Source organism: Alosa pseudoharengus, unplaced genomic scaffold, assembly GCF_046254945.1.
Source record: "Alosa pseudoharengus isolate Yale_2024_CS ecotype anadromous, Long Island Sound unplaced genomic scaffold, YU_APseudo_1.1 YU_APseudo_1.1_scf_18, whole genome shotgun sequence".
Lineage (NCBI taxonomy): Eukaryota > Metazoa > Chordata > Actinopteri > Clupeiformes > Clupeidae > Alosa > Alosa pseudoharengus.
Window position 1 is genome coordinate 31,688,845 of NW_027468650.1, and position 22,500 is coordinate 31,711,344.

At 49.0% G+C, this 22,500-nt stretch overlaps 1 protein-coding gene across 5 annotated transcripts in view; it reads left to right on the forward strand.

Annotated features, from left to right (window-relative positions):
• The window catches only part of fam49bb (family with sequence similarity 49 member Bb), a 54,640-nt gene extending 33,160 nt beyond the window's left edge, over positions 1 to 21,480 (forward strand). For all 5 annotated transcript variants that reach the window (XM_076290943.1, XM_076290939.1, XM_076290940.1 and 2 more), the window contains 10 exons: positions 2,002 to 2,084; positions 4,209 to 4,330; positions 5,040 to 5,145; positions 10,578 to 10,717; positions 15,157 to 15,234; positions 17,599 to 17,715; positions 17,911 to 17,990; positions 18,398 to 18,524; positions 18,822 to 18,892; positions 20,469 to 21,480. In XM_076290943.1, the coding sequence (XP_076147058.1) occupies positions 2,012 to 2,084; positions 4,209 to 4,330; positions 5,040 to 5,145; positions 10,578 to 10,717; positions 15,157 to 15,234; positions 17,599 to 17,715; positions 17,911 to 17,990; positions 18,398 to 18,524; positions 18,822 to 18,892; positions 20,469 to 20,532 (978 nt within the window). In that variant the 5' untranslated portion in view covers positions 2,002 to 2,011 and the 3' untranslated portion in view covers positions 20,533 to 21,480. The remainder of the gene's footprint in view (positions 1 to 2,001; positions 2,085 to 4,208; positions 4,331 to 5,039; positions 5,146 to 10,577; positions 10,718 to 15,156; positions 15,235 to 17,598; positions 17,716 to 17,910; positions 17,991 to 18,397; positions 18,525 to 18,821; positions 18,893 to 20,468) is intronic.
• Positions 21,481 to 22,500: the final 1,020 nt, after the last annotated feature.

A 22,500-nucleotide genomic window follows, 5' to 3' on the forward strand; every position in this document is an offset into this window, starting at 1 on the left:
TGTGTCTGTGTGTGTGTGTGTGTGTGTGTCTGTGTGTGTGTGTGTGTGTGTGTGTCTGTTACATAAGGGCTGGGAAATAGATATTTTCTCAAGCCCAACTGCTACCGTTTGAGGTTTTCAGGTTTTTCCAGGTAGAGCACCTCATTCTGTGGTCTCTCACGAGAACCCTCCCACCCCACCCTCACCCCCCTTAACCCCCACACCAAAACATGTTCTGGGGAACAGACTGGCTGTCTCTGCCCCTTCCAGGACTTCTCTTTCCTGGCCTTGTGCTGGGCCTCTGCTCTGACTGAGGGCCCCACGCTGGTTGGCGACTAGTGGCTCAGAGCAGAGGCCCAGCAGAGGGGTCAGTGCGTCACACGCCGCTAACGTCTATGCTTATCCCCGTGTCTGCACTTCCAGAGAAAGAGAAAGAGAAAAGGAAGGATGGAGGGAGGGAGGGAGGGAGAGAGGGAGAGAGAGAGAGAGAGAGAGAGAGAAAGAGAGAGAGAAGGAGAGAGATGGAGAGGGAGGGAAAGATAGCAAAAGTGAGAGAGAGAGAGAGAGAGAGAGGGAGAGAGAGAGAGAAGTAAGGACCAGGAGAGAGAGAGAGAGAGAGAGAGATGTATAAGCAGGCTGCAGGCTGGTTTTGTGGAAACCACGCTTGTTGAGGTCAGTCATCCCTCCCTGTGGGCCGGTCTGGAAAAACCGCGCCGCTGCGTCTGGGTGATTTACGGTCAGCACTTTGTCACCGGCTACCTCTGAGGGGCATCCCAGAGGATTGGTGGACAAGAGTCATTTTTCCTCATAGCGACTGGAAGTGCCTTTTTTGACCCAGTTTGTGCTTCAGCAGGGGTTAATGGCCGAGGGTAGTATACTGTTTTTGGATGTTCAGCGTTTTTGGTTTTAGGTGCGGGGTTAATGGCACCCCAGGGTAGAGGGGGTCCCTCTCCCAGGAGAACGCTAAGCTAATTTCATCGACATTTCTAGGCAAGATGGAGGCTTCGTTTGCTTTGCATATAACGGCTCTCCAAGGCTCTCCAAGTCTCTCCTCCCAGCCTGGGCAGTAAGTTGGCAGTTGGTGTTGGCAGTAAGGCTCTGCGAACCATCAGCTGCGAATTGAATTGAGGCTGTGTGTGTGTTTATGTGTGTGTGCAGGTTGTGAATATAATCTTATGTGTGTGTGTGTGTGTGTGTGTGCGCGTGTGTAGCTCTGTGTGTGGTGCTGTAGGTTCCACTCAGTTAGAGCCGAGCTCCAAGGCGGAGGGTTTCCCGTAAGTGGGCCGCTCTGTGTGTGTGTGTGTGTGTGTGTGTGTGTGTGTGTGTGTGTGTGTGTGTGTGTGTGTGTGTGTGTGTGTGTGTGTGTGTGTGTGTGTGTGTGTGTGTGTGTGTGTGTGTGTGTGTGTGTGTGTGTGTGTGTGTGTGTGTGTGTGTGTGTGTGTGTGTGTGGAGCGAGGAGGGGATTTTGGGGACATCTGGTGTGCCAGGCCCCTGCACAGGAAAACCACACAGCGTCTGGAGGCCGAGGAGGGAGGGAGGGAGGGGGCTGGAGGTGGCGAGGGGCACATGGGTGTTATGTGGGCACATCTGGGTATTGGCAGGGAGAAATGCTTTTAGGGGTAGTCAGGGGCTTGGGGTGTGTGTGTGTGTGTGTGTGTGTGTGTGTGCTGTGGTTGGAGTGTTGGCTCGTTGTGTCGAGGCGACAGGGGTGGCAGGAATGTGGATCTGGGAGTCAACAGAGGGGCACCAGATTCCATCGGATACCCATCCCTTCTCCCTGCCCGCACACACACACACACACACACACACACACACACACACACACACACAGACACACACACACACACATACACACATGCACGTACACACCCTGAGGTTTTCTCTTCCAGCCTTTGTTGTCCCTCTCAGCTGAGAAAACTCTGGGTATTTAAAGTCATGTTCTATTTTTAACTAATCCTTTCCTTTCTTTTTCCTTCTTCCTTTGTTTTTTCTCTCCCCCCCACCTTTCTTTTTCTTTGGCAGGTACCTTGACATGGGGAACCTCCTGAAAGTTTTGACGTGCACAGACCTTGAGCAGGAGCCAAATTTTTTCCTCGATTTCGAAAGTGAGTCTTCCCACTCTAACCCCCTCCCCATGTGTCTCCAGGCAACCACACTGCTCCTCATCAGCACTGACCTCCATACGAATCCCCAGCACTAACGTACACACACACACGCACACACACACACACGCGCACACACGCACACACACACACACACACGCGCACACACGCACACACACACATACACTTATACACACCTTCCCTCTTTCTTTTTCTTTCTTTCCCTCTCTCCCCCTCTCTCTTACATCCACATACACACACACTTTCCCACTTTCTTTTTCTCTGTTCCTCTGCTCTCTCTCATTCTCACACACACACACACACACACACACACACACACACACACACACACAGGGCTTACGAGTATTCTCCATCTCTGCTGCCCTCAGACTGCTTATAGTAGTGGCATTACTGTAACGAGTCTCTGTGGAAAAGTGCTGTTCACTTCACGCTCTCACACACACACACACACTCTCTCTCACACACACTTTCTATTAGCCCCACTGTAGGTCCCACTCTCTACCAGTATGATTTTCACACACACACACACACACACACACACACACACACACAGTACAGTATATGTCACACACACTTATGCCAACTTGCTCTACCCAAGACTTGCCATACAGACCTACATTGATAAGTAAGTCACACTCACACATACAGTACACTCACCCCCTCTCTCTCTCACACACACACACTCTCTCCCTCTCCTCTGTGCCCGTGCCAGAGGGTGTGTCTAGAATAAAACTGTTCCCTCAGAGTGCCTACTAAGACCATTTTCCACCCTGGCTGTGTGTGTGTGTGTGTGTGTGTGTGTGTGTGTGTGTTTGTGCCACAGACCCACCCTGCATTCCAGCGCCTCGGGGCCTAAATTAAGTCTATACGTCACAGCGGCGGGCGGTGGCGACGCACTTCCCTCCGAGTGCAGGCAGGGGGCAGGCTGGAGCAAGAGGAAGGCAGGCCAGGGCTGGTCACCGGCCAAGGGCCGCCATTGGTTGAGCCGGCGGTGACTGCAGCGTCCACCCCATCAGCCGGCCTCCGCCACCCTGCCCGCCTGCCTGTCTGTCTGTGTGGAGGTTGCGTAACGTCCAGCCGGAGGGAGACGGACTGCTGGAGCACGCAGGCCCGCTGTCTCCCTGACCCACGGCTTTCTCCACCTCCAGTAGAGTGTGGATGACGGCGGCGTCACGTAGTCGTCGCCCCCCCCCCCCCCCCCACACACACACACGCTCTTCTTGAGGAGTGTGTCACCAACCCCTGGCCACACCAGTCGAGTCGCCCGCAACCGCTGGTCTGTCTGGGAGCACCACTTGCGTGGAGGAGCAGGAATGCACCCCTTGTTTAGCATCGTTTTCCCCTCTCTCTCCCTCTCTCTCTCTCTCTCTCTCTCTCTCTCTCTCATACGCTCTCTTAGATGTGGCTCTAGAAGTTTCCATATAAAAATGTTCCCCTCCTGGCTGCCTGCACTGCACGGCCCCACAAGCTCCTTCACATGGGAGAGCAGCAGCAGCAGCGGCAGCCCAGCCCTCTGTCCCTCCTATCGGTGCTCCACATCACCAGCTGGTCCACACACACACACACACACACTCAGACAAACACCTACAGGAGTGCAAGGCATGTGTAATAGGACTAAGGCATACTGTTCATTCCAGCTGGATGATATAATGGCCTTGAAGAACAGACAGAGGCAGAGGTCAGAGTACTGGCTCTCCTGTTTCCCTTTGTGTGTGTGTGTGTGTGTGTGTGTGTGTGTGTGTGTGTGTGTGTGTGTCTGTGTGTCTGCTGAATAGTGTAGGGCCTTGGTCCATATGTCTGTGGTAGAGCGGACATTTATGGCATGTGTAGGTTATGTAAGGGGGAGAGGTAAAAAAATCCCTTTGCATAGTGTTTTCTTCAGAGCAAGGTTCCTCTTTCCACATAGATGTCAAAATGCAATTGCGTCATCATTAAGTGGTAATATATTATTTGAATATATTCTGTCAGGAGATTATGATCACAAAATGAAGAAGAAATGAATCATGTTAATGTATTGTGTGTGTGCATGGGTGCGCACGTGTGTGTGTGTGTGTGTGTGTGTGTGTGTGTGTGTGTCTGTGCGGGTGTGTGTGTGTGTGTGTGCAGATGCGCAGCCCACAGAAGCAGAGCGTGAGGTGTGGGAGCAGGTGGACGTGGTGCTGAAGGATGCATGCAACATCCTCGACGAGCTGCAGGCCTATAAAGGTGCCGGTCAGGAAATCCGAGAGGTGCGTAATACACACACACACACACACACACACACACACACAAATGAATCTACTCATTCTCCAGCGCATACAAGTAAGCATGCTCATGTGCATACACTCACATATGCACATGAGCATGCGCGCGCGTGCACACACACACACACACACACACACACACACACACACACACACACACAGAAACACACACACACACATAGACAACACAAAAACACAGATTGTCAATTCATTCATTCCATCACACCTCAAATTTTGCCATGCTGTGGTTGCCATGGTTACTGCTGCTATACCACTTTGCAGCTCAGTTGCCATGGCGTTTCTTTTTTTTTTGGGGGGGGGGGGGGTGTGAAGGAAGAAATTTTGGCAAAGGCTACGGTAGTGAGATGTTCTCCTCCTTTATTTATTTATTTCCTGATTATCTTCCTAATTTCACGAGCAGAAACAAGAGGAGAACACACTCTGTGCCGTACAAATGACAAATTAGCCAAATTGCTTGTCAGGACATGGGGCTCTTGAAATTTAAACACATTTCCAAAAAAAAGAAGGGAAAAAAAATCAAATGTTCTCTATTGTGAGCCTGTGGTGGCAGGATTACAGAAATCGTGTCATGCCTAATGTCTTCCTCAGTGGGGGGAAGCCCAGGGGCTCATATGTGTGTGTGTGTGTGTGTGTGTGTGTGTGTGTGTGCGTGCGTGTGTGTCTCCTCCAACAGGCCATCAAGAACCCAAGCGACGACGCGCTGCAGGAGAAGGCTTGGGATGCCGTGGTGCCACTGGTGGGCAAGCTGAAGAAGTTCTATGAGTTCTCGCAGAGATTAGGTGAGTCCGCCGCGCCTGGTGCCCAAGCTGACCGTCTGACCGTCTGAGTGAGTGAGCCAGCCGCAGCCTCTGTGACCTGTAATCACGCATACTTGAGATTATGTCAGATCCCTGCTGGAACAGCACGCTCTTTTATTCTCTCTCTTTCTCTTGCTTTCTTAATGTCGCTGAGGTCACTGCCAGTCAATTGCAACCTCTGACACACACACACACACACACACACACAAACAAACACTCTCTCACACACACACCCACACTCAAGTGCATGCGTGCTCACATTCGCGTCCTGTGTCTCACTCAGTCTTGCTTATCTGACACTCATGAAGAAAGTTCTAGGCTCATCCACACACACACGCAGGCATCAGTGCACAGCTATACGCATAAATGAACATACATGACTGCACATGCTCCCCCATCCCTCTTCAAATGTACACACACAAACACACACACCCCCCTAAACAAACACACACACACCCCCACACGCGTCACTGCCGATCACGCTTCGTTGCTTGCCCCGCCCCACACTGCTCTCCCAGTTCACGACCTCTCGAGGGTTTGTTGGGCTTCTGATGATGACCTAAGCCCGCTCGCCCCTTTTCTCCCCGAGCGACCGTGGGCCCCCTTAGCCATGGTTGCCCTCTTGGCCCCCCATCCCAGACCCTCCTTGCCCCCCCCCCTCCCCCCCCTTTTTACCCCCTTACCCCTCCTGTGCCCTCTGCGTGGCCCTGGGGGCCCAGGCGGCGAGTGCGGGCCCTTAATCCCAGTAATGGCCTCAAAGCCGCAGTCAGTGAGCTCAGGCCCAAGCCCACTCGCCTGCCTGCCCACTCGCCTGCCCACTCGCCTGCCTGGCCGCCCAGCGCAGTGCCGTTACGTAACCAAGTAGGTCACCTCCTTTTCCCGCGTTTTCCACTCTGATTCACCCACTTCTGGCGCACGGAGAGGGGGGGTAAGAGACGTGTGTGTGTGTGTGTGGGGAGGGGGGGTAAGAGACGTGTGTGTGTGTGGGGAGGTGGGGTAAGAGACGTGTGTGTGGGGAGGGTAAGAGACGTGTGTGTGTGTGTGTGGGGAGGGGGGGTAAGAGACGTGTGTGTGTGTGTGGGGAGGGGGGGTAAGAGACGTGTGTGTGTGGAGGGGGGGTAAGAGACGTGTGTGTGTGGAGGGAGGGTAAGAGACGTGTGTGTGTGTGAGGGGAGGGGGGGTAAGAGACGTGTGTGTGTGTGAGGGGAGGGGGTGTGCGCGCTAAGGAGGATGGGGGAAGGGGGCGTTCACTCATGCTTGACTAGCTACTGCGATTGATGTTTAAGTGTTATTAGATGCATTTGATTTCTCTTTGAGAAACCTATTCCATTTCCCATCTCCATTGAATTATTACTGATAACAGCACGGCTGCTAGCGAGCCGGGACTCGTGTGGGGCCAGACCGGGGGAACGGCTTTAGTGTTGTTCCTGTTTGAGCGTAATTGGTCCCTGTGTGTCGTAACAGCCGTTGCGAGTGAGGCTGACATTTACTGGCAGCGGAGTCATTCTCAATGTCATGGTCTGCGCAGAGAGATCTCTGGGAAAGTTGGGGCTCTGTAATTGAGAACAGGTCAGAGAAATCAAGGTTTGTGTGTGTGTGTGTGTGTGTGTGTGTGTGTGTGTGTGTGTGTGTGTGTGTGTGTGTGTGTGTGTGTGTGTGTGTGTGTGTGTGTGTGTGTGTGTGTGTGTGTGTGTGTGTGTGTGTGTGTGTGTGTGTGTGTGTGTGTGTGTGTGTGTGTGTGTGTGTGTGTGTGGAGGGGGACTAGGTGTCCCAGGTGCAGTAAGAGCAGGGGACACTTGCACACATGATCTGTAGGCCCGGCTGCCTCTTTGAACGTTGTGCAATGAAGAGATGACTGCTTTGAAGTCCTACTCTGCGCCCTCCCACCCACTGTGGAGCCAGCATGACACGCTCACTACTTAGACCATTCTGCAGTCTGTACGCTGACACGCAGGCAGCTCTAGTCCAGAGCCGCAGTCGCCTGCTTCCAAGAGTGAATGCGATGAGAGTGACCATCGTCTGCGTGCCAGCGGATTGCCATTATCTCCCGTCTCTGCAGTCAGAACAGATTCTCAGCCACTGCTGTGTATGCAGAGGCAGCTCTTGAAATGAGTCCCTCTCCCCACCACTGAGGGAGAGTCGATCGGGACACTGCAGCGCGGTAGACCTCACCGTGGGGACAAGGGGGATGGTAAACAGGGGATCATGCCAGGGCACTCCCCTCTCGAGGATGGAAAAAGATGGCCTCGGATACCAGGGCAGTAGAAGGGCGTGGGTGCCACCCTGCAGGGACACATTGCACATTTTCTATCTCTCTGTCTGTCTCTCGCTCTCTTTCTCTCTCTTTCTCTATCCCTCGCTCTGTCTCTCTCTTCCCCCCTCCCTTCATGTGCTTCTCTTCCACCCTCCTGCTCGCCGCTGATGTGATGGCTTCTGACGGCTCCTTCACCCCCCCGTACCTCCCTCAGACTCCACGGGAGAGCCAAAAGCCTGCCGTCTTCTCCAGGGCCCCCTCTAAGCGCAGCCCGCCTCAGCCTCTGTTTTGGCTGGGACAGCGAGAAAAGTGCACTTCCCGGCCATTTTTGATCAGGCCCTGTGAGTGCTGGTGGTGGGGGGGTTGATCAAAGCACGGCGGCCATTACAGACGTAGTCGATCCACTCAATTTACCGTGGCCAGGCTCTCTGTTCTCAAGCGACCGGCCCAGAGTCTCTACCCGTCTCCATGCCCAGCAGGCCATGAGCTTCTTCAGTCCACCACACCACCAAGAGCTCTTCAGTCTGAGAGCCTCAGCACAGACTTCTGTGAATCTTCATGCCAATGGAAAACAGCAGATACCAGGGAATAGATAACGCTAATTATACTGTGTAAAATGCGCTTGTCTAATAATACTGTGTCTAATAATACTGTTTATTACACGGCTCTTCACAAGGCAAGTAGAACGCTCCATTGACTTGAATGGGATTTCCCAAAGTTCTAGCGGTCATTATTTTTGAGGATAGGACCTCTGAAAAAAATAGTGATCGCTGTCAATGGCAACGGAGTTTGTGCTTCTAATTCAGGTCTTTCATATCACTACACAAGGACTGGAACTTCATTCAAAAGTGAACGCAGACGGTTGATCAGCTGTGTTCTAAAGAATGCTTGATTCAAGTTCAGCGTGTGTTGTTGCAAACTATTTGTTTCTCAGCAAATTCCACGATGAACGGTAACAAATAGGCTAGGCTATGTAGGCTAAAGTCATATCGTGGGAAGTTTATTATTTCAACAAGTCCGGTTCGCCCTGTCTGGACTTATTTTCCCAATAATGACCGGCGTCCTATACATTATCCCTTACGTAAGATGCGCTTGTCTAATAATACTGTGTAAGATGCGCTTGTCTAATAATACTGTGTAAGGTGAGCGCTTGTCTTAATTTGTTCCGAAAAATGCATAAAAGCGTTTCTATAGGAGCCTAATGAAGTGGGTGAAAGGTGTAGGAGTCATAAATTAGCACTTTATTTCAAATTTCCATTACAACAGATTTGCAACAGATATGTTATAGATAACAAATTTGTTGTGTAACAGGTATTGCAAGAGTGTTACCAAGGTAGCAGCATGATGTTCTCATACATCATGATCATCTTCAAGTTTCCGCTCCTAATCTGATGACACGTTTAGGGTGGACAGGCTCGTTTTTCCAGGCGCGTAGGTGCATCTCTGTTTGTCTCGGAGAGGAAACCAAGCCGTCATGGTGAGGAGTGAAGACGAGCAAGGCGCTGACCTGTCCGCTGCAGTCTGTCAGGGGTCAGTGTGCTCCAGCCCCGTCCACGTTTGATGTGCTCGCAAATTGGCCTCGGCAGAGGAGATGAATGGCTGATTGATGGCCACTAAGGCTTGACCCTAACACTGGATGACTGGGCTTCTCACTTTGGAAGTCTGAGCAACGGAAAGCGGATCTTCCATAGCGGAGTCTCACAGAAGAGCCTGTGGTGTATGTGTCTGGTCTCACCGAGAGAAATGGACACTAGTGCTTTTCCATCATTTTCCTTTTCTTTCATTTAAAATGACCTTAACTTGACCATGCGAGTTTGTGCGAGGAAGAGATGTAATATTCTACTTATTTCAAATTGTGGACTGTGGCACACCAATGAGTTGTCCTCATGTGTTTTCCCTTTCTCAGATTGTAAAAAGTCAATCCAATCCAAAAATCCGTTGGGAATTATCGACTCCCCTCCAGAGGATCAGATTCCTTAACTTACCACCATCTTGCTCGGTGGTCGTCAGCGTGTGTGTGTGTTTGTGTGTGGTTCAGGTCCCATGCTTGCTGACCTGGTTCTCATTGTCCGTGCCCTTCCCTCTGAATCAATCATAAACAATAATATCTGTTCCCTGTGCTCGGCGGTCCCTCTTGTGTAATCTCATTTAGTGTGACCCAGTGTGGGCCCAGCACGTCGTTTATGTTATGCAAGAGTGCCAGGCGCTTGTTAGTGCATGAGCTTAATGCGCCGCACTGCCCATAGTCTATGCATCTCCACACACACACACACACACACACACCACACCTCCTCCAGGGGTTCTAAGCCTCTGCTTAGCCTACTGCATTAGGGTCGTCTTGGGACTTAAGCTGAGTATGTTATGTAAGTGTATGTGTGAGTGAGTGTGTGAGTGTGAGTGTGAGTGTGTGTGTGTTTGCATCTGGGGCTACATGCATTTAGATCATTTGATATTAATGTCTGTATTAGATTATGTGATGTGACCAAAGGGCCTTGTTGAAGCACCCAAGAGAGGATCACAAGTCTGTCTCTGTTGTATTGTCTGTGAGCGCGGTGTTGGTCTGCATAGGCGCGCTGTACAACAGAGCTAGGAAAGCTAAATAACAATCTCCTAATTGAACTGGATGAGCTGCATTCCTGGAGGGAATTGTGCCGCGGACCTCGGAATGTGTTTTAATGCCCGTTTAGTCAGAAACAAGATGAAACGTTTCAAATCTACAAAATGGTAATGAGTGTTTTAGGATCCGGTTGCTTCTCTCAAGAAATGTAGTTATGTGTATTCACACACATATGTGTGCACACACACACACACACACTAGGAGTAGGAGCAAGTGTTTTACTGTTGTAATCCACATACATAAGTTTCCATGATTACAGCTTGATTCTCCACACTGAAACCTAATCACTGTAAAGAAACTCATTTGTAGTCAAACATGATAACATGATTCATCTTTGTTTTTCATTTCCTTCCGACAATCCCTCTCTCTCTCACTCCCCCCTCTCTCTCCCACCCTATCTCTGTCTCTCTCTCTCCCACCCTATCTCTCTCTCTCTCTCTCTCCCCTACCCTATCTCTCTCTCTCTCTCTCCCACCCTATCTCTCTCTCTCCCTCTCTCTCCCACCCTATCTCTCTCTCTCTCTCTCTCTTTCTTCTACACAGAGGCGGCGCTTCACAGCCTGCTGCGGGCCCTGACCAGCGAGACGTACGATGACCCCACGCAGCACCTGGAGCGCGAGCAGGCCCTGGCCAAGCAGTTTGCTGAGATCCTGCACTTCACGCTGCGCTTCGACGAGCTCAAGGCAGGTGTCCACTCGCCCGCCCACCTCTCCACCACCATCACCCGCATCCTCCACCAGCTTAGCATGCTCACCTTCCCATTTAGTGCAATCTGTGTGTGTGTGCGTGTGTGTGTGCCAGGTTCTCACTTTGAGCCAGTGGTGTCAAATGTTATATGCATAGATCACTGAGATAATAACCTCAGGCTAAAGCAGTACAGGTCTTGTAACAAAGCTTTCTGCTCATATATTTATGACTGTGAGGTTCTATGAACAAGCCTGATCAAATACTGTACATTTGCACATGTGGCGTCCAGTAGAGCTCAGACTTGGTCTGTCTCACCTCACACTCTGAACTGGAGTGAGCAAAACCACCATCATACATGAGTCAGACAAAAATGTCAGTTTCAGTTTGAGTAACTTAAGGGGAAATTTTCACTCTGACTGTCTAGCCTCAAAGGAAAAGATTGTTCTAGAGCCCTCTGACTTGGGCTATCTCACTGGTTCTAGTTGTTATGCCAGGTTTAAGTGTATCATAGGGTTGCCTTAGTACCACATGAATAACAATGCATTGACAAAAAGCAGTTTAATCTGACTCATAATTATTTATCTTGTGGTAATAAGTGAGGAATGTGTCTTTTACCTCGCCGGCTGCTCAACTTCCTGTGTGTGTGCACGTGCGTGTGTGTGTGTGCTTGCATGTGTGAGTGTGTGTGTATGTGGGGGGCTGTATGTGGAAGCTTTGTTCTCCACACACTAACCTTTCCCTCAGGTGTGATAAGCGTTGGGTGTAATAGGTTAACAAGTTCCTCCTGCTCGCTAATTAGACTGTAATAGGATTAGTGTGCCGGCTAACGAGACGTTAATTAGCGTTTCATATTGTCTCCGAGTGTAAGCCAAGTTTGCGGTATCTCCATACAAGCATAAGGGAGAACTAAAGAACAATGTAGGGGATGTTTTTTTTTTTATTATTCTGACCCCCCTCCCCCTTCCCCAGAACAAACGGAATCTTCCACCTGGGGCATGGCGGTGTCGTCGGGCTCGGTTGCCGCGCTGAGGCATCTCGAGCGCTCATCTCTGGGTTCAGCTGAGTTCATGGAGAGGGAAGTGCATTTTCTCCCTCCCCCGTGACATGCTGTAAGTGGCTGTCACTTTGGTCGCTGGCAGAAATACTTCTACGTCTGTCTGAGATGATCACCATGCCTTACAGATTTCTTGCTGTACAGAGCAGTGTGAGAAATTGCTGCCCCTCCCACACACACACCCAGCACACACACATTCTCTCTCTCTCTCTCACTCACTCACTCACTCACTCACTCACTCACACACACACACACACACACACACACACACACTCATATACTCACATACCCACACACAGATTCCCCCCAGGCTCTGGGGCTGGGACGCCCCAATTAGAGCCCCCTGCCTTGACTCGCGCTCGATAAAAGTGGGTAGGTAGGGGGGTGCAAGGTGGCATGCCAGCCCCCATTCTGCCAGCCCTCAGTCACGAGCCACGCGCTGACCTAGATAGCCCCTGCTGGCGCGCCTGCCAGCCGCTGCCTGGCATAAACAAATGGGGCCGTCTGGACTGGCACTAGCCACAACACTGTCTGGTGAACGGACAAGGGACTCAGCACCAGTCCGTTGTGCCGGGGCAGTGCCACGCTGTGCGGTAATGCCAGTCGTGCTGGCATCCACCATCCTGAACAATAGGGCTAATGTAGCGCCAAGCCAATTACTTTGACGTCTTTGCCTCGTCAAAGAAGCAGAAGGTTGACTGATAAGACCAGGGGGATATATGGGCAGGGGGTGCAGTGGTCAGCTAAGTGACTTTGTGATCTGGTAGCCCTGTGCTTGTGCCAGAGTGTGTGTTTTATTTCTTTCCTTTCAAACTGTGTACTCGGGCGACCCCAGTGCCCCCTCCATTAAGTACACGGCTCTGGGAGTTTTTTTTTTTTACTGGACGGTTCACTCATTGGAAGCCATCTGAATTTGATCATGCAGTCGTAAAGTCATTAGAAGTGTGCCGTTACTGGGCCTTGCCCTTCCACTCTCAGGACAAACAAAAGCATCAAATTTTTCAGCCAGTTAAAGAGGCGTCCTTTGTTGTCCATTAGCCAGAAAGGTCAGTGTTTTGCTTGCACGCAAACACTGTTTGTGTAAGTATGTACTGTATCTACTGTCTGTGTGTGTGTGTGTGTGTGTGTGTGTGTGTGTGTGTGTGTGTCTGTGTGTGTGTGTTGGTGACAGAAATGGAGTATGTTACTCCCTAATGTAGGTCAGCTCACAGGAGGACCCGGAAAAAAAGGGGTTGGAATTGGGTGGGGGTTGCTTGGTGGGGACCCTGTAAGTGCGGCGGGCGGAAATGAAGGTGGTGAATGATTTATAGAGGGAACGGAATGCCCCGAACTTTAAACGCACACACCCCTCAGTGCTAACAGATCTTTGGAAAAGGAGAGTCGAGATCAAGAGGCACGCACCATTAACACTCAATCAGAGACGGTCCTCCATACAGCCTCCATACAGAGTCATTAATCACGCCGAGCCCAAACCAAACAATAGGAGCTCTGCAGAACCCCGGGATGCTCAGATCCCCTGGGAGCCTGCGCTCTGAACACACAGGGCCATGGAGGGTGAGTGTGGCCAGTGTTTGTACAAGTTGTATAAACTTTATGAATCTGTCAGCACTTCATTTCCTTCTATCATGTGATCTGTCATGGACTGTTTATGACTTAGTCATGTCCTGGGCATTCTTTTCGCCTTTGTATTTACGGTGATTCAACTTTGATGAGGATTTTGAAGTGTCCTGCCCTCCAAATAGTCCTGCTTACACCTATGCTTCAGCTAGATTTTTTTATTCAAGCATAATGCATATTTAAAAAGGGAAAATGAATGTAGTCCCATCATTTTTGGGTCAAGGCTACAGAAGTGGTTGCCAGCTCAGTTTATTTTGTGTCAAGGTCACTCATTTGTGAAGTGAATTTAAGTAAACTCAATGGCATGCTGAAGTTGCTGTTAGTGGCCATGAATTCCATCTCTGGTTGCCATTCATTCATGCTTGCCCAGGTGAACAGTAGCACAGCATTCTCACCTCCGCTCACATGCCTGTTTCAGTCGGTGGTGTGCACATCATACAGAGGGCAGCGTTTTTTAAAAGCAGCCCTCTTCTCTAAACGCTGCTCTTGACCTTGAGGAATAAATTCTGCTCTTATTCTCTTTTTGGCCTGCTGCCATAGATCTGTAGCCGTAATACCCACACCAGTGAGCGGGTCACGGCCTCTGACCCCTGACCAGCGTCCCTCTCCGCCCCCCCCCATCCCCCACCCCAGTTAAATGATGCCCTCGGGCAGCCAAATCCTCCCTCCTGTCCATCCATCTCTCCAAACTCCACCTAATGAGAACATCTCTGAGTGTCTCGCTCTCGTCTTTCTCTCTCTCGCAGGCTCTCTTATCTGTCTCTGTTTCTATCGCTCCATCTCTGTCTCTGTTGTTCTCTCCTCCATGTCTCTTCATTGTGCTCTCTCCCTGCTCTCTCTCTCCTTCTGTGCCCTCTCTCTTTTCACAGTCTTGCTGTCTCTCTTCATTCTTGTACGACTCGCTCTATGTCTCTCCCGCTCCCCCCCCCCCCTCTCTCTCTCTCATTCTCCTTTTCTCATTGGCATCTATCCCTCTCTCTGTCCACTGAGTAGCCGATGCGCTGTGGCCAGATCCAGCTAAGAGGGCAAGCCCCGGCCGCCACGCGCTAGCAGAAGCGAGAGCCCGTTTTAAAAAAAAAAGCAACCGTGCGCCCCCTCCGCCGGCCGGGCCAGCCGACCAGCTGACCGCTCCCACTGCCCGCTGTTGCTGCCGCAGCAGCCTCTGCCAGCGGGCTAAAGATCCACTTAAGTAAAGCGACAGCTAATCCTATCAGTGTCCCCCTTTTCAGCGCCCCAGGCCCCAGGCGAGGGTTATGTTCCGGTGTGTCAGGGCTCTGTCATGGACACGGCGCTGTACTGAGCAGCGTTTTTGTGTGGGCTGGGTGGGTGGAGGCTGGGTGTGTGGTGGGGGTGTCTATGAAGGTATTGCTGCAGGGCCTGCTGCCATAATAGACTCCTGGAAAATGAAGGCACAGACATGTATTTGTGCAGACACAAATTGCAAACACAAGCACTCATAAATATTCACATATTCCAGAAGTCTTCTTTCTAGGACCGTTGTTTTATTACACTCATTATGTGCACATTATTATAGGGGGAAAAAACTAAATCTCAATGTGAAATTACTAAATAATGCTCCCACATAGCATTAAATAAAAGAAAAGAAAAAATACTTTGTAGTACAGGTAATAAAATAGGCACGAGTGCTATTATGTACAAATAGACAACACCCTCAAGCATACTAACTAAAACTACACTGTGTCTGTCCATGGAAAAGGCCAATTGCTGTCTTTTTATCTCTTGTGTGTTTGACTTATCCTACAGATGACCAATCCTGCCATCCAGAACGACTTCAGCTACTACAGGAGAACCCTCAACCGTATGAGGATCAACAATGTCCCCGTGAGTAGACACACACACACACACACACACACACACACAATCACTCACTCGTATGCTCTTCACACTCCTGTATAAGTACAATGAGTCCTTTTCTTCCTCTGTTCATCTTGGCTACATCTATATGTCCTTGTCTCCATCTTTTCTCCGTCGGCCATGACCTTCTCCCTCTCCGGCTTTATTTTCCTTTCCATTCCTTAAACCTGTCCTCCTTTCCATTTCATCTCCCTACACACAAACCCGTTTTGTCTTCCTCTCTGTCTCCCTTCCTCCCACTCTCCCATTTCTAAATCTATCTCCATCTATCTCCATCTCTCCACCCCCCCCCCCCCACAACCCCCCCTTCCTCCTCATAGTGCCCACACTCCTCCCCTCCTCCTTCTCTTCCTCCTGCTGCCCCCACTCCTCTCTCCTCCTCCTCCTCCTTCTCTTCATCCTGCTGCCCCCACTCCTCTCTCCTCCTCCTCCTCCCTCACTCGTTCGTCTCCTCTCTCTCCCTCGACGGTGTTGAGCGTTCAGCGAGACGAGTCTTGCTGTCGCCGAGCGGACTGCCTCACCAACCCCCCCACCAACCCCCCCGCCCCCGTGGGGAGTGCCAGGGAGTTCAGCCGGCTCGCTCGAGCGTAAAAACGCTGTGGGCCGCCCCCCACCCCATGGGACTCAGTGGTTCTCTGAGGGCCTCACACCTGACCTGGGGCCAGTGAAACGACATCCCACGAGGGGAAGCGCTCAGACCTGCAGCTGGCTCCGCAGACTTGAGTGAGCGGCGCTGGTATTCCCCCTCTCTGCTACACTCCCCGCAGGTTTTTTTCTTTTTTAGAGTTCTCAGAAAGGTGTCTCATTTTCTACGCTGGAGTAAATTTCAGTTCTCGATTCCTCAATGTTTTCATTTAGTCGTTTTTGCGCTGGTTTTTGCTGGTGTACATTCTATTAACTTCTCACACTTCCACTTCCACACCCACTCCTCCTGGCTGCAGTCGAGGAGTCGGTATGGCCCCAGGGCTCTGGGGGAGTCTAGGAGACTCTGGATGCCCCGTCCGTATGAGGAGAGGACTGAGAAGGATGGAATTTTGGCATGACCTGGGATGTAGGTCAACCCACATTTGGAGCAGTTTAGCTAAAAACCTTTCAGATGTTCTGTGCCAAGTGGCGCTCCACAGAGACAATGGTCTGTCTTTGTCTCATTTTTTCCCTCTTTTTTTTTCTTTTTGCCTGAAAGGCCATGTAGACGTGAAGACGAAATGTTTAATATTTCAGTGAGGAGAACAATATGACTGCAGTCCCCCCACCACACACTCTCTCTCTCTCTCTCTCTCTCTCTCTCTCTCTCTCTCTCTCTCTCTCTCTCTCTCTCTCTCTCTCTCTCTCTCTCTCTCTCTCACACACACATACACACTCCCACATACACCCACACACAGTCTTTGTTGTCAGGGTAAAAGCCTGCAGCTCCTTTTCCCCTCCAGCTTCTCTTACTCAGTTTTCCCTTTCTCTCTCTCTCTCTTTACGTCACTCTTTCACCCCTTTTCTTCCCTCCAAATATGGCTATGCCATTAAGCAAATGGAAGCACGCCAGTATGTGCCATCTCCATGCAGCCAGCAGTCTTCAAGCCAGCTTTTGCCGGCTGCCCACTTGAGTGGAACCAGCGCTTTCAATCAGAGCCGGCCCTCGATGAGCGGCGTGACGGGCAACATCATCGCTGCCCCACTCCGGGTCATTATTTCATGGCTGGACTTTCTAACAGTCCATTAGATTCATACACATTGTACTCGGGGGAAATAAAGCCGGGACTCTATTTCCTGGTAGATATCTTTCCACTCCTCTTACTGCCGCTCCACTGGGGGAAACCCATCACATTGTTACTGCTGCTCTGGGAACAGTTGGCACTGTTGATTTAATAATGGTTACGTATAAGAGGAAGACGGCCGGAGCTGCACCCAGGACTGTTAGCCTCTCGCACTTGCATAATGGGCCTCTTAGAGGTTTCAGTGGAGTCCGCTGTTAGCATCACATACTGCAGCATTATACTGTAAAATATAAAAGCTTACAGTTTCCACGGCTATGTGGACGTGATCTTCCCGGCAGCCCGGAATTGATTGTCTCAGTGGACGTTTGAAATTCATCTACACGGTACACTGGAATGATTTATTTATCCTATATGCTGAGTCGGAAGCTAACAATGAATTTTAAAGATGGCCAGTCAGCCGTGTAATGACTGTGGTGTACCTGTTATGTAACAGAGTAATTCAGCACATTTCCATGTGGAAAAAAGGTACTGACAGTGACATAAAACCTGAAGACGTACAGTAGTTTCTGAACTGCGTTTAGCCGCCCAATAATGATCGCCCTCCTTTGATGTCGCTACACAGGCCGAAGGCGAAAATGAAGTCAACAACGAGCTGGCCAATCGCATCTCTCTGTTCTACGCCGACGCCACGCCCATGTTGAAGACATTAAGCGACGGCACCACTAAGTTTGTCTCCGAGGTAAGCGCAATCAGCGTCCGTCCCGACCACCTGTAAAATGCTCACACGCTCAAAAATAAACTGTGTTTTGAGTGATTCAGTGGTTTATCGAACGTGCCACTGTTTCCAATCTGGATCTCATTATAAAGTTAGTATGGATCGGGGTGAGCGGGGTTCCTATTGATTTGAGCATGCTGTGTCTGTGTGCTGCCGCAGAACAAGAACCTGCCAATCGAGAACACCACTGATGTCCTCAGCACGATGGCCAGCGTGTGCAAAGTCATGCTGGAGACGCCGTAAGTCACAAACCATTTGAAAGAGAAAGAGAAAGTGTTTTGATCGATGTCTCGCACTAACAGTGATGCTAGCAGACATATCAAACAAATCCTCAGATCTGCTGCCTTTTACTGTATATTTTGTGTGTGTGTGTGTGTGTCTGTCTGTCTGTCTGTGTGTGTCTATATGTCTGTGTTTCTGTGTCTACATGTCTGTCTGTCTGTCTGTCTGTACAAATCTATGGCTATGACTATATGCCTCTCTATCAGGCCTGTCTGACACTTTGTATAGAGGTGTGTGTGTGTGTGTGTGTGTGTGTGAGAGTGTTGGGTTTGTGTGCTTGTGTGTGATCTCCCTGTGTCAATATGTGTGGATCTGACACTCGTGTGTGTGTGTGTGTGTGTGTGTGACCATGACCATCCATCAGAGAGTACCGCAGCCGCTTCACCAGCGAGGACACGGTGTCCTTCTGCCTGCGGGTGATGGTGGGCGTCATCATCCTGTACGACTACGTCCATCCCGTGGGGGCCTTCGCCAAGTCCTCCAAGATCGACGTGAGTGCCTCCTGCATGCCTGCCCATTCTTAAACATGTTTGCACGAGCACACAAGCATTGACCCTACCGGTGTCTGCACCATGTAAACAGTTTCTCAAGGGCATGGCTGTAGAGGAGATGTGGGATTTCCTAATATGTGTTGTTAGGCTAGTGGCCTTATAGTTTTTATGAATGTAATGAGGGCATTTAGCACTGTTATTGTGAGAATGGAGAGTGAAGCTTTATGTTGCAGTGTCAATGCCTGTGTTGAAGCTGAGGATATGCACTAACTTTTGTTTTTCTTTCTCCACTGACAGATGAAAGGATGCATCAAGGTTCTTCGTGACCAACCTCCAAACAGTGTAGAAGGCCTTCTTAATGCTCTCAGGTAGTTATGATTGTATTCCTCCATGTGGAACTATATATTGTAAATATTTGAATATTCGTATTCAAAATCCCACTGCTAGTCTTATACATTGTGGCAATTCATAAAATCCATCACCAACCAAAGCTTGCTCTGCTTTAAAAGAAGTATACAAAGACGGCATCAAGACCATTTTTGGGATTTAATTCTAATCCTGGTTGAGTTGTAATGGTCACTGGCCTCAGTGCCATGTAGGATCCACACCCTGGCTTGTAACACATGACCGGAGGGGATGAATCTGCCAGACCTTCGCCCCCTCTTTCCTTCGGGGGGTCTTGGTCAGGGAACTGACAGTTTAAGTCCAGGGTACATCACCAGTGCTGTCAGCAACCCTCTCATGCTATATGACTGGTGGGGTGGGCACTGTGTCATTTACTTGGACTTCACAGAAGGAGTTGATAATTGGTTTGAGACTTCCTCTGGTGTGCACAGCCCCTAATTAAACGACTGACTAGGAGTCAGCCTGAATTTGCTTTAGCACCAGCTCCCTCCAGCAGCCTACTTTCACGCGTCTGGTCTGGAGTCGTCTAGCAGAAGGTTCTGGCTCTGGGAAAGATGGGAGTCGCTCGGAGGACTAACCTCTGGCTCATTCCTACCCCCTCAACCCATTCAACTCATCCCCTTCACTTTAACACTGCAGATGATTGTCTTTGAGGCCTCTCTGTTTATTGTTGATTTTTAGCAGGCATACACATCAGACAAAAAGCCCCCAAATCAACGCTACTCTGGCTAGAGTCTCACACACACACACACACACACACACACACACACACACACACACACCTATACATACAGTCCGCCGGCATCACACTCCTCACCTGCAGGCTCACAGTAGCAGCTGCCCCGCCTGCGCTCCACCGTCTCCATGGCAACCCCCCCCCCCCCCCCCCCACACATCTGTGTCTCACACCAGTGAAGCCTGTGGGTCTTCCTGTGGTGAAAGCCAACTAGGACACGTGTCAATCAAACCTCACACACACACACACACACATACACACACACACACTCTGGGTTTCATCCATCCGCTGCCATATCTGAATCTAAAAACGGCAGCGTTACCCTGTTGCTATGGCAACTACTGATGTGGGGGTCCTGTGGTGATCCTAGCAACCCCTCCACCCAAATCAGCCTCAGACCTCCACTGGCCTCACTGGCAGGTCAGACCACGCCAGTCAAGCCATGCTATTTTTAACCAATCAAATAGCTTAGAGAGGTTAATTTCACCACCCCTCCCAAGTCAGACTCCTGTGTGTGTGTGTGTGTGTGTGTGTGTGTGTGTGTGTGTGTGTGTGTGTGTGTGTGTGCGTGTGTGTGTTTTTGGCAATACACTGCACTTTTGAATCGGACAAAGTTGACTGAGTAAAAGAGTCCGTAATGACAACTGAATTATACTGAATTATTTAATGTGTGTGTGTGTTTATGTGTGTGTGTTTTAGTCAAAGTAAATTAGCTTGATAGTAATGTTTTAATAAATCAATTCATTTGAATAAATAAGCTTCTAACTGTTTTGGTGGATGTGACCTCTGTGTGCTCTCAACAGGTACACCACAAAGCATCTGAGTGACGAGTCGACCAACAAGGCCATTAAAGCCATGCTGCAGTGAACGCTCCTCTGGGATCCACCTCTCCTCTGCACCCTCCCTCCTCGCTCTGGGACACCACGCCGCCTCCTCCTCCACTCCCCTACTCCTCCTGCTCTATCCCATCACAGCCATGCACAGAATGTTTTTATAGGAAAATATGACAAAATCACCACAGAGGGAGGGAGAGAGAGAGAGAGAAAGAGAAAGAGAAAGAGAAAGAAAGGTGAAAAAATAACAACACAAATGCTTTGGCATCTCTCCCTCCCCTCGTTTTGTCTTTTTACAAAAAAAAAAATAAAAGTGAATGCTACTGCCGTTACCGGACGTCTTTCCTGTGCCAAAACTGCGTTGCTTCAATTCGCTTTTACAAGTCTCTCTGGAAAGGCCATGCTACAAATGGCAGCTATGAAAGCATTTGTCATTACTTCTCATTCTTTTGTCATTCTACTTTTTAATTGAGCTTTTGTTTTTGTCCTGTGTGAGGGAGGGGGGAATGTTTTGACTTGAAATTTCAAAAGAGAGAGATATACATAGAGAAATATATATATATATATGAATATATATTATTTTTGTTTGAATTAATATTTAATATTTCATCCTCTGCATGACAAAATGATGTCTTTTTCCCTCTATTTAAAAAAGAACTAATACTTAAAATTCATTTATCAGTGTCAGCATTTTTTCTGTAAATTTATGGATGGAAATGTTTAAATTATGTTTTTGTTATTTGAAATGGTACTTGTCACAATGGAGATTATTAAAGAATAGTACTGTTTATGTTTTATATTTTTTATAGATCTTGATTTAAGTGTTGTTGTCTTTTTTCATAGTTGTATTGTTATTATTTTTTTTCTTATTTTGAAAACTAACTTTCAAACTGTGATGGGGGTTCAATTTAAGTGGAAGTCCGGTGTGAAATGTTGACTTGTGCTGTCGGGAAACAATAAAAACTGCTTTCATGTTTTTGTACATCAGCTTTTGCGCAGATTTGTTTTTCCCTCTTTGAGCACCCATATGTGGACAGGGTGTCTCTAATTAAGGGTGAGAAGGGTAATGTGTTAGGCCAAAGAGGGCAGTTTAAAAGACGTTTAAACACTTTTAATGGTCTTTTAATGGTCTCTTTTATTGTCACTCCATTGTTGCGTCCTATTTTCGCTCTTCAAGAGTGGCAGCTCAGATTGTCTGAGCAATCTTCAAAGGCTAATTAAGTCTTTTTTCTGAACTAAATGTCTCATTCTCCTCAACATTTTTTTTCTGTTCAATTTGTCCTTACATTACTTCTCTCTCTCTCTCTCACTCACTCACTCTCTCTCTCTTTCTCTCTCTATCTCTCTCTCTGCTCTCTTGTCCATTTTAATCCTGTCTAATGTAAACTGTTATGCTATGTTTCCATTACTAATCCTACAGAGATGTTTCATCTAAAGTAGTCTGTATAGCAATATGAAGCTGGAACACCTTCCCCATTACTCTTGGCACAAACATCATCTCACAAATCAATTCTCAGTGCACGATCAATGACTGCATATTAAAGGTCATAAAGTTTGATCGAACATAAAAGTCAATACTCCTATGCACATTATGTTTGCGTTGCTCAGGAAGAACTATTAGCAATTGAGATTAAACACAGTATTAATGATTCTTTGTGATTACTTGCTAATTGACTACATTAAATAATTAGTAATTCTGTAGTGCAACATTGACTGTGTAATCTGCTGCTGGGTTCCGTGTTGATAAAAATCAAATGGCAAACGTCTCTATTCATGCTCTTGGGCTCCACTATAAATGTGTGCTATATTGTGTAGTGGGGAAAGCTGCTGTGGCTCTTGGGCTCCACTATAAATGTGTGCTATATTGTGTAGTGGGGAAAGCTGCTGTGGCTCTTGGGCTCCACTATAAATGTGTGCTATATTGTGTAGTGGGGAAAGCTGCTGTGGCTCTTGGGCTCCACTATAAATGTGTGCTATATTGTGTAGTGGGGAAAGCTGCTGT